General features: G+C 45.0%; 1 protein-coding gene across 1 annotated transcript in view; it reads right to left on the bottom strand.

The window, feature by feature from the left end:
• Nucleotides 1-1,355, bottom strand: part of LOC120839953 (trypsin-like) — a 50,043-nt gene extending 48,688 nt beyond the window's left edge. The window contains exon 1 of the mRNA XM_040210354.1: nt 1,253-1,355. Coding sequence (XP_040066288.1) covers nt 1,253-1,355 — 103 coding nt within the window. The remainder of the gene's footprint in view (nt 1-1,252) is intronic.
• Nucleotides 1,356-12,182: the final 10,827 nt, after the last annotated feature.

Raw genomic sequence — 12,182 nt, forward strand, 5'->3', positions numbered from 1 at the left:
AAAAAGGTAAAAATTGTCATATATGCTCCAGATATATTTCATATCCGGCCATATATTATAAATATATGTATATTGCCATATAAAGGATAAAATAACAGCATAAATGGCCAGGGGACACCATATATGGCCAGGCACTCTAACAGAATATTAGGTTCAAGTGAATTCTATCCTTTCATTCCACACTTTTTTCCCTTTTTCCGTGCGAGTGGAAACTCGGCGTCGTGGCGTCACGAGCGCCCCGCTGCTTCGCCCCTTGCAACTTTCCTCCCCCTCGGAAGGTGAACAGAGAGGGGATGACGGTGACCACGGAGGAAGGTAGAGGGACAGCTGGTCGGCGTGGGCCATTCCACGCCGTGCGCTGGAGTCGAGACCAGCCAAGAAAAAGTCGTTGGTGCTAATTTTTGCAATTATTTGAAGAGGGCCTGACCGCCGAGGTGCCAGCTTTGCTGGAATTTCTTGGCTGGGGTAACTCAGAGTGTGAAGGCTCCTTGAAACCAGGTCGCCGACCTTGATGGAAACTGGCTGCCGATGCTGATTGAAGTGGCGCCCTTGTGCTGTTTTGGCCTTTCCTTGATGATAGACGGTAAGCTGGTGTGCGTCCTGAACATTGCTGGAGAGTTCAGCTGCGAATGCATTAACATTGGCCTCTGGGGGCTCCGTGTCACTCGGCGCATCTGGTGCTTCCCACGGTGTGCGGAGTTCTCTTCTATGGCAAAGGAACACCGGCGTTTAACGCCCGACGACACTCTCCGAAGTCCTCATGGCAAAGGCTATACGGGGATATGACGATCGCATTTTCGGTGGCTCTGGCAGTACGCCCGAGGCACTTTTACAGAGTGGCGTTGTGGTACTCCACAGCTTCGCCCACTGGGCGATATGGCGCACAGTGTGACGGTACCAGACGCCCCAATGCTTTAAGATGCCCTTCCAAAGTGTGCTCACAAATAGCTTGCCGTTGTCGCTTGAGAAAGAAGACGGAAAGGAATACCGTGGCGACAAAAGACTTCAACCATACGGTCGATGATGTTCCGCGTGGTAGCCTCCCGCAGTGGATAAAGCTAACTGTACTTCGATCATTTGTCAAGTACCACCAGCAAGTACTTGTATCGGCGTAGCGTAGGAGGTAGAGGACCAATAATGTCGACGCTCAGCTCTTTAATTGGTCCTGTTGGCCAATTGGCTGTCCATAAATCTTTCTGGTGTCTGGCAATGTGGCTGCGTCCACTGACATACCTGGTAGCCCCGCACATACCGGGATATGTCAGCACGCATTCCAATCCAGCGAAGCCACTGAAAATACCTTCGAGTGCTTTGAAGAAGTCTGAACAGGCGCTCAGGGGGTGATCGTGCCCCATTTCAAGGATGAGTAGTTTTGGATGTCGTAGGAGCCATGGTACTCACTTTTCCCCTATGACTTGTACAAGCCGCCCACTCCGCTCTATCTCTGTTTCCTCTGCAAGGTCTTGCAGAAGCCGTGCTTCCCTACCCTCCATCAAGGAGGCAGCCCCAAGGGTCTGAGCTTTCAGCAGTCTAAGTTGTTGATCGCGGGCCTGTTCTACAACCAGACTGAAGACATCGCGTAGTGGTGTATCGTCCTTTCCCGCCGCTGCAGCTGTTTTCTCAACGCTAATCAGACCCTCTGAGTCGAAAGTTGTCAAGGGAAAGAGCGATTCAGCGAGGCCGTTGTCTGGAGCATTCACTTGCTGCAGGGGAGCACGGCTGAGCGCATCAGCAGGAATGTTGGCGCTTCCTCGTCGATGCATGATGTTACAATCAAAACCCTGCAGTCTAAGAGCGCACCTCTTGACCCTGGGCGATGCTTGATCGGTGATAAACATACACGAGAGAGAAGATTGGTCGAAAAATATTTCGAACCTGATGTACTCAAGATACGGTCGAAATTTGTCCACTTCCCACACCACGACTAGACACTCCCATTCTTGAACTCTGTAGTTTTTCTCAGGGCCGGTGAGGACTCGGCTAACAAAAGATACAGGCTGCAATGTTCCAGCGCGCTCCCGTAGAAGAACAGCTCCGATCCCCGCGCTGCAAGCATCCGTTTCCACAACAAAGGAGCGATTGAGGTCTGGAAGTCTCACCACTGCTTCGGAGGCTAGCAGTCTTTTCAATGTGTCGAATGGAGTTTGTTTTTGGTCATTTCAGAACCACCTTGAGGGTGGTTTCATTTGAAATCGAACATGCTTGTCGGGGTGGGTCTTTCGATTTTTTCTGAAAATTGTATGCATTGCCCCATTTCCAGAAAGAACAAAACCAATTTTCAAAATAAAAAAAGATGTATATATATTTCGCTTCAGAAAAAAATATTGAGTGGAGCTGGGTGAAAATCTGTTTTTTACTTCATGATTTTACTACCCAGTTCTGTGCGCTGGTATGAATACGGAAAGCATACAAAAGTCAAAGTAATTTTTTGTGATCTTGTATCTTATTTCGACTATATTTTAGCTCAAAGGAAAATACTTTTGTATTTTTGTTTATTGAGGTAAAAAATGACAAACATCGTCTCTTTGACAATCCGGTGATATCTTCAGAGCCTCGTAACCCACGGGTTATTATATTTCTCACTTACCAAACACTATGCGGGTGTAGGCTATCGACGGGCATAAGTTTAGTTTATTTTATTTTCACGGAATTGTTTATATAAAATTTGAAATATCGTTGAAAATGTAATTAACCGATATTTTGAACCCACTTGCTCAAGAGAGGCCATTTTTTTTTCATGAAATTTTTTTTATTATTGCTGCGATCATATGAACTTTCAATTGACTTGATGCGATTTTCCCCTTTTTTTGTTGTGTCGTCTTTAGAAGTGATCGAAATCGCTCCCACGTGAATATCCGGGGACATCTTCATGGCCTTGTAACTCATGAGTTATTACATTTGTCGGTTGCGAAATACTGTGCTGGTGTAGCCCTATACGTGGGCTCTCGATGGGCATAAGTTTAGTTTATATTATTTTTACATTATCTTTTGTATAAAATTTGAGATTTCTCGAAAATGAAATTAACTGATATTTTGAACCAACTTTATCGAAAACAAATATGTTTTATTGCGTTCAATTTTTTTTATTAATGATGCCGATCATATGGACTTTCAATTGGCTGGATGCGACTTCCCCCTTTTTTGTTGTATCTTCTCTAGAAGTGATCGAAACCGCTCCCACGTTCTCAGAACGACCAAACGCAGTTTCCGCAGGTCGGCTTCGCTGCAAAGTCTATACTGCTTATTTGTGTGTTCAAATGCAGCCGGTAAATTCATTTCGATTGAGAACACTCGCACTTGGCTACATATTGTGTTTTCTTAATTTTGTAATGATGGCAACTGACATTCCTTAGTCCGATCGTTAGCGGTGCAGCGGATGTTCCATTATCCGGTGCGTAAAGCCAGGGCATAAAGGGCGGAGAAAACGGAACGAGCTCTTCATGTAGAAAGACCGGGGTCATACATCTGTTCGTGTTTTACAGAGCTTGTAAGGCTTGAAGCCCCTCGCGACAGTACACATTTTTCGTTCGCAGGACGGCTCCTTGATCGGGACGTCCAAGGACTCCGTTAAAAAAAAATAAAAATAAAAACAATGACAAGAAGCGTTCAGCTTTTCGACTTACCGGAGAAAGAAATCGATATATTTAGGAAGCATAAAAAAGAAGAATGGGCCTCAGTAGGTACTCGCACAGGATTACGCCCCTGACATGTGTGGTGCACAGTTCGCGAGCCGGGCCAGGAACCTGAGGTGACATTAGCACGAGATGTACAGTCTCCGCCAATATGAAAGACACATTCGCCGATGCTGTTTATGCAGCGGTGCCAAGTCCGCCTTATTCGGACGCCATTTCATCCAGCATTTCTGCTTGGAAATGGACTTTTAGTTTCTTGTGGTCACATTTTATATTTTCTTAAACAAATTGGGTACACGTACCGGTTATCGACCTACAAAGTAATTACTTTCTTTTATTATAGACATTTTAATTATTTCTTGTGCGCAGCATGGCGTATGTTGCTTTTGCGCCATTAAACTCATAATAATCATCATTATTACTTTTTTTTCTTTTAGATAGCTACATCTTTCATGTTATAAACTTTGTTTCTTTTTTGTTGTCAACATTTCTTTTTGCATCGGAGCTGTTAAAGACTGGCTTCCCCAGTACCGTGTCCGTGGGCAAACAATCCTTGACACAAAACTCTTGACAGCAACCGCCATCTATTAGCGACGGCGGCAACCAGGCAACTGATTTGCCGGTTGTCTGGTTGTCGCCGTCGCTTCTAGATGGCGGCAACCTTTTCAGCCTTTCCACTCTAGCTTGCCGACTCGCGGCCGGCCATTGCTTCATTCCCTCCAAAGTACAGCTTCGCTGGTCTTCCTTCTTCACCAGAGTGGAAAGCCTGAAAAATTTTTGTATAAATTCTTTGAGTGTAATTGTATAATTCCGGATTAACCCCCCCCCCCCCCTCTCTCTTCTTATATGGTGCCTTTAAAGGGGCCCCGTAATCATAGTTAAGCGTCTATCTTTTTTTGCGGTTTCCAAGTCTCTGGTGGTTCGGGCAACACAACGGGGATGGAGAGAATAACTAAATATCGCTGCGCCATATTTCAACCGGACGACGCGGAAACCCCCTCTTCCTACGGGGGCACACCGTGGGGCCAAAAGCGCGCGGCATGTGACGAAATAGAGACGAGTCTGGTCTTAGTCACCCCAAGAGAGAGAGCTGCTCCCTTTCCTCAACCTCAGCTCCTTTCCCCGTCTTCCCCTCCTCTCCCCACATTCCGCAGTTACCGGGGGAAGCGGTGTCCGAGGGCAAGAGGAATTCTCCGGTGCGGGAAAAGGGGGGACAGATCCAGTTAGGCTGCAACCCAAGCCAGGACCAGGGACGTCATGAAAGACGTTGTTTTGTGCTTGTTTGTGCAATTTTCATGCTCCTATAACTTATGAAATAAAGCCAATTTCGAGAAACGAAAAGTTTCACTAAGTTTTACGTTCAGTGTGTCCAGTTTCGGTAAAAATTTGAAAACAGTAAAAAAGTCGTTGGCGGGCCCCTTTAACAGGCCCCTTGGTTGAAATAAATGAATAAATATTTGAATTACAATTTCTTACCTCCTAATTTAGCAGCGAAATATACGTCACGTGACACACAAATTCCCCTCCCCAATTCCCCTCTTCTTTCCCCTTCCTCGCTCTCCCCATTCCTCCCCGCTCCCAGGATGCCCTCTCCATCTGTATCCTACTCTTCCTCTCCGCTTCCTCACCCCCTAACTCCAATTCCCTACCTCTTCCACCCTGCCCCCCTCTGTTTCTCTTCGTAACTTTCTCCTATGATCCTAAGGTGCTCTTTCTCCCATCTCTCTTCCCTTCCTCCTGTTTGGTCATGGGATGCACCGATTATGTATCCCCTCCCTCCCCTGTCGTACCCTCTCCCAATTACTCTCTTTATACTCGTTCAGTGCCCTCTGCCTTCCCCAACCCCCTTCCTGGTCACGTAACGCACCAATTCAGTTTCCACAAAATAAATAAAACGTAGAGGTTATTCACCCCGGAACAACTGTCTATTGTCTTCCAAACAATTGAAAAACTCGCTCCTAAATACTGTATTTGATGCATTATAGGACTTTGGAGATAAAGGTCGCTGTCAATTTGCAATTACTAGAGCTCTAGCAATCACAAAACGTGGAGTGTATACTTGTAACCAGTGAACATTCCATTTCCGTAATACTCAACCCGTTTGGGCGCTGTTACGGCGCAGGCATTACGCTCTGGTTGCGCTAGAGAATCTTCTGCGGTTAATAAAGATTTTGAAGGATTTTCAATGGGGCTGGCAGCCCTCCAAGGGGGAGGGGGGGGGGGCAATTCTGTCGTTTGCTAGGGTGCCGACAGCTTACTTCCCACTCATTTGTAGAAATCCACGAGCTGCTTACGCAGTAATTGAGCATTTCCATTTGTGGTGTGACGCGGAATCGCTTTAGTTACATACAGTGGGAATATTTCTTGACTTCAGAAAAGCTTTTGATTCAATCAAGTATATTATCTTTTTCGGAAAATTCACCATATATGGAATTAGGGGAATTTCACTTAGTTTAATAAAATGCTATTTATCAAATTGTTCCCAATATACATACATTAATCACGCAAGGTCAAATATGGGTAAAATCAAATACGGTGCCTGCAGGGGTCCATTTTCGGCCCTTTCTTATTTTTAATTTGCATAAATGACATTATAAAAATACCTTGAAACCAAATATAATTTTCTATGCTGATGACACAAACGTATTTTCTTCTGGAACAAATTTAGAAGTACTTTAGCAAGAAACCAACGCATGGCTTGAAAATTTATCATCAAGGCTTGGAGTAAACCAAATTCAGTTAAAAACGAAAAAAAATGATATCAAATTTTGACCACGAAATATATGTATTCAGCAGGAAATTCAAATTCAATTTCAAAGCAAAATCACCGAACGGGCTATATCTCCTCAGCTTTTTAGGTGTTCTGTTTCATCAAACTCTAAATTCATCTTTCTATTTGCAGAAAGTAAGAACCGAGATCTCACGATCTATTGGGATTATCTATACACTTAAAAAACTGCTGCCTCACTGGGTAAAAAAAGAACAGCTATATTATACCTTAGTTCATTCACGTCTTCACTGTCTCCGTGTATGGGGACTACAATAATAACAAATATAGAAACCCTGCACATATTCCAGAAAAAGGCCCTGCGGTTCGTTGAAAATGCCCCTTACCGGATTCACTCTACCCCGCTCTTTAGAAAGCACAGAATATCAACGATTCAACATATTATAGATTAGAAGTTATCTTTATTAATCTATAATTAAATCAAATTAGAAAAAAACTGCCTTTTTCAGTACGTATACGTTTCGAAAGATCATCCATACGATTTTCGGCACACGAACTAAAGAAAGCAAAAAGTACGCGCAAACTATGGCATACAAAAATTCGATCGTCAAATACCTGCACTTCTGAATGATCGCCCTGATCTCATGACCATCATTCAGGGAGCTATGTCCATACACGCTTTAAAGAAAAATATAAACATTTATCTATTGTCTCTTCAAAAGTAACAAATTGTGTTGTTGTTTTTTCTAAGTGCGCCTGTGCCTTTTTTCGAGCAGCATTTTCCTGCAGGCTTGAAGAAATCTCCTTGCAGAGATGGCTGGCTGGGTGCACCGTGTTGTTGTGTGTGGCCCCTTTGTCTCCCGTGTTTGTACAGGCATAAAAAATGATGTGCGTCGTTGTTGTTTGTGAAACGTGGGGGACAATCAGGTTTTAGTTCTTTGTGTTTGTCTTTGCATACAGTGTTTTTTTTTTGCTGCTTATGGGGATTTGACGTTTGGTCTTTCATGATCATGTATTTTTCATCCTCTGAGACTTTCATTTTGTCTGGCATGCTGGATCGTCTGACCCTGGAGGGGGAGGGGGGGAGGGGGGGGCTGTCGCCTTGTGAGGCATGCCGATGCCTTTTGTGGCGGCCCCCAGACAACTCTATTCCTCGACGGTTGTCTGAATAAACTATGATTGATTGATTTGATTTGAAAAATATGTAACGTTGCGGGCTCAGTCAAGTATGCGTCGGTTTTCGGCGCCTGCTCTAGTGATAATGCGACAAAATTCTGCAGGTGTCTTCATGTGCGACGTATCTTTGCATTGCGGAGTCAAGGAAGCATCTACTTTAAATAGTCTTTTATGACCTTAACGAGTACTTCCCCATTCGGCATTTTCAAGGGCACCAGTCTATTCACCGGTCTCCCGTTTGAAAACGACAGCGCAATGAGGTAGGCAGAATTGTGGTCGCGTTTTAAGATGTGGCACTTGCCTTCCCAAATGATGTCGCTACTCTATTGAACGGATTACTACGGCGCCCACTGCAGCAGCGCGACCTCCAAGGAAGCCCCCAGACCACTCACGAAGCAGACGCCTTTGAAGCCCAGCGGACTTCCTCCGCAGAGGTGCCAGGCGTTTATGTGCGTCCGGAAGACGCGTCCGTACACCTGCTGACAGTCGCTCAGGGGACGCAGGGGAACCGGCAGCTTGTTCAGCACCGGGGACGTCGTGCCTGCAGAGGAAAACGCGCTAGAAGGTCATCTCTGGTCTTGACTTTACGAGGAATCAAGTCACCTGTAATAGACTGCACTGCTTATAAATTTTTTAAACGTTTTGTTTAGTAACAAACTTTTTTGTAATGTCTATCCGAAAAATGTCACATATTATAAATGGCCGCGAAAAGTCTTGTTGTCCTACTTTTTAATAGCGAAAGAAAGAATTTACTACACCTTCCAACTGCAGTCAAAATGGAAAGTATTTGCTGGCAAAACAATTTTTTCTAAGATGTGTCTACTTACTGCCAGTTTAAACAATATCCAGAATGGAATAGCTTGTTTTAATAAAATTGTTCGAATGCCGGAAGCTGTAATTTATTTTACAGATTTATCACTGGACAAATATGTACTTATATTATACAGGAAGCCACAGAAACTACGAATGTCAAGAGAAAACAGGTGTATGTGAGGTAGTTTTTTGTTTTACGAAACGGTGCATTAAGTCATAAAGAAACGCATTATCCATTCTGCATTTTGTCACATATTCCGTTTAAATGGGAGCTGGGGCCTGTTGGTAAGGAGTACTGAGTAAAACCTATTGAACACAAAAACAGAAGAGATGAAAGAGGCCACAAAACCGACGAACTTGCAACTGCAGTTTAATCGTCAAGGCACACCAGCAGATTCCTGCGCGCTGATTGCGGTTGTTACTATGGTGCAAGAAGTTGTAACTCTACCAGATAACGACAAATTTTTTGAAGTCAACTGGTGTGTGTGTGTGTGTGTTTTGGTTGGTCGTGGAATATAAGATTGTGCCCTGATGATTGAAGGAAAAAGCTAGAGGTCCTTAAGAAAACAAACGAGTTAGAGGTGAATTCTAGAGTATTTTTGTCCCATGAATTTTGAAAATCCCAAACCTATGACCCGAACGTAACAGTACACGCGAGAAAAAAACGGAAAAAAAGCAATCTCGCTCGTGGGACGTCTAACACAAAGGTTTGAGCCTCCCTGCCCATTCCGGTTCTGAGGGAACGCGTGCCGCGCTTTTGAGTGCTCGGGTAAGGCTTCCAAAAAGCGAGGAAATATTGAGATCTCTGCATATACTCAGAGCTCTGCATAACCGCGGATCATCCGGGGATCATCCACGAATCTGGATAGAAAGTTATCAGATTTGGCGGCTCGTGGATGGGATCCTCATATCCGCGGGTCCGGATCTACATGTTTGCTGAGGCGACCCACAGACGTGCGTGACCTCGGAGTGTACTAGTAAATAAATAAGTGGTTCTCTGAAGTGCGTCATCGAATGTTTCGCGGGAGAAAATTACTGCGTCGGTGCCAATCGTGGACACAATTGCTTCTTACACCACAAAAGACCCGAAGGTTTTTAAAATATTGCTCTAGAACCTTCCATATCGCCTGAAATGCATTTACCAGGAAAATGGAAATATGCAGGGGCATCAATCGTGCTGGGAAAGCATGTTCTTGTTTGACAGGAAAAGAACGGAAAGAGTATCTTGGCGAAGAAAATCCAACGCGTACGAACCACAAGAAAGTAGAAGAAGCCTCCTCGACGAGTGATCCGTGGTGTGTGTGTGTGCGTTTTATTGTTTACTCGACAGTTCGCAAGTTGCTGATAAGTATGTGTTTTGGAGCACGCAGCTCGGGGTCGTGTTTAAGATTGAAACCGATAGAAGGTGGTGCCATTATTTATGATTACATTTTCGCCTTAATGTGCTCGCGTCTTGCCACGTATATAAGAGTACTTCAGTCTGGAGAGTGACCGCCTTTCCTCTCCCACTTGTTTTATAGTTTGGCCTAGATAGAACGCCACCTTGTTATCTGTCTTTCCTTTATAAAGCTTTGTGTCCAAAAATTACTCGTCTGCTTAAATTGGGCGTTACAAAAAAAATGTGTTTTGAAATGCTCTTTCATTTGACCTCACCTTGGTAGAATTTCGCACACTCCCAAGACGGTTTCGTAACAGCCATAATCTTTCCAGAAACGCGAAGTGTCTCTGGAAGGATGATCGCTTATAATGCAAGAACGATCAAACAAAATGCGATAAAATGACTTTCACAATAACCTTACTTGAACAGTGTGTGCACTAAGATAGCAAACGGCACATAAAATACCACCCACACACTTTTTTTTAAAATTTAGTTTAGGCTTCATGTAGTGTCTCTCGAATTTTGCGGATGCGGTGCGAAGTCGGATACAAAGTCTGCGGATGCGGGTAGGATGCGGATGATAAAACTTTTATCGGCGCAGGTTTCTGTATTATACTTTACGATCTCGTCCTCGCACCGAATGCTTCGAGAAGGGGGGACTTTGGCGCTTCTCTCAAAGCGCCCTTGTGGTACTTGGCATATCCATCTGCATTATAATTTGATATTTGTAATCCTAGAGGCCAACTAAAGAGACTTTAGCTGTCCTTTTCTCAAATACAAAATTACTTGTTTTCCTTTAAACTTCATTTGTAAGTTAAGCGATCGTGTGTCGTCTTTCTTCTGCCCTGTTCTTGTACGCTGTTCGTTTTAATCATCGTCACATAATATGAGATGCCTGATTGATGTTAAGCTCATATAAAAAAATCATGAGCCATTCCACTGTGAAGGTAGATGACCAGCGAAGCAATTCAGCTCATCACACAGAGCCGCCCCGAAGAGCCGGAGGAAACTAGACACGCGCGACGGGATCACCACCCGGCACGAGTGGTGATCTGATCACCACTCGTGCCGGGTGGTGATCCCGTCGCGCGTAGAGAGTAGAGATGGGCATTTTATCAAACAAAATTTACTCGAAGAATTAGTATACCCCCCCCCCCCCCCGGGAATACAAAATTAATGCTAAGCCTCTTCAATTTCTTCCTCTGCCCTCCGCTTACAAATTTCTTATAGAATTGTAATGCACCTGAATAATATTGTGCTTGCTTATAATGTGAATCACGTTGATTAAGTTATTTGTTTGGTAACAGGTTAATAACTGAGAAGAAGCTTGCTTCCAGCACATGCTCGTTGCCTTCCGCCAGGCTTATGCTGCGCGTTCGACGAAGTCGCCTCGAATGCAGGAAGCTCACGCTCGAGGCTCAAAACCCGATTGGTTTTTAAGCTTACACCAAATACACAGCCGTAAAACGACGTAGCAACAAGGGGTGAGCAATCTGGGTTTGCAACGAGACCTAATGGGTATAAGACGGCTTTTTTACCTTGTGCAGCTAAGGGCAATTTAAATAATAGCTACATTTTCAATAACAGCATTACAGTTTCCTAAGTGTAATAACTGATTCTCAAAAAAAAAAAAAAAAACTTTTGAGCACACCTAAGCACTTCTTATGAGTGTTTAATGCGCAAGCACTCTCGGCGCCGAGATTAGCAGAAGCGGCCGCAGCGCCGGCAGGAAGTGCGGCGGTGCGCCGCGCAAACCACCCTGGCTCGTTGGTGACTTCTGCGCCGTTGGGTGCGGCAGCGGCGGGAGTGCGAAGCTCGGCACGGCGCGTGTTGACATGACGTGTCCCCTCATCATCATCATCGCCCTAGCTGCGGGTACCGGTTGGCGGCATTAGACCTCAAAGCATAAGTCTAGGCCTAACGTTGGGCCTAACGTCAGGCCAGCGCTTTCCCGCGTCCAGTACCGCTTGACAACGTTAGACGTCAAAGCGTAACGATAGCCCTAACATTAGGCCTAACGTCAGACGAGCGCAAGGATGGCCAGCGCATACTGGCGTCCCCCCTCTTGCTGAGCCGCCATCAGTTCGGCTGGCTCCTTAGAAACGCTGACGCCGTTGTTGTGGAGCCAAGTGACACGTCGCAGCCAATGGGAAATTAGGTGCGGTCTCGTTCAGCCAACGAAATTTAGGTGCCGTTTTTCGCTGCTACAGACAACGACAACTTCACTCCATGTAACAGTTAATTCTTTCGCATTAAAAGCAGGAAATATAACTTTCGGTTGAGTGGACCTTTAATTGTTGGTCTTTAATTGATATCAAGTGAGAAACGAGCACGGGGCGTACCATGCACGAAGGTGTTTCCCCAGCCGGAGATGGTGCAGTTCAGGCCCGGGTCCAGCAGGATGTCCCCGGGGGGCAGGCAGATGGGCTGCACGAAGCGGGACAGGCGCAGCCTC

Source organism: Ixodes scapularis, unplaced genomic scaffold (genome assembly GCF_016920785.2).
Source record: "Ixodes scapularis isolate PalLabHiFi unplaced genomic scaffold, ASM1692078v2 PGA_scaffold0__279_contigs__length_252992795, whole genome shotgun sequence".
NCBI classification, from domain to species: Eukaryota; Metazoa; Arthropoda; class Arachnida; order Ixodida; family Ixodidae; genus Ixodes; species Ixodes scapularis.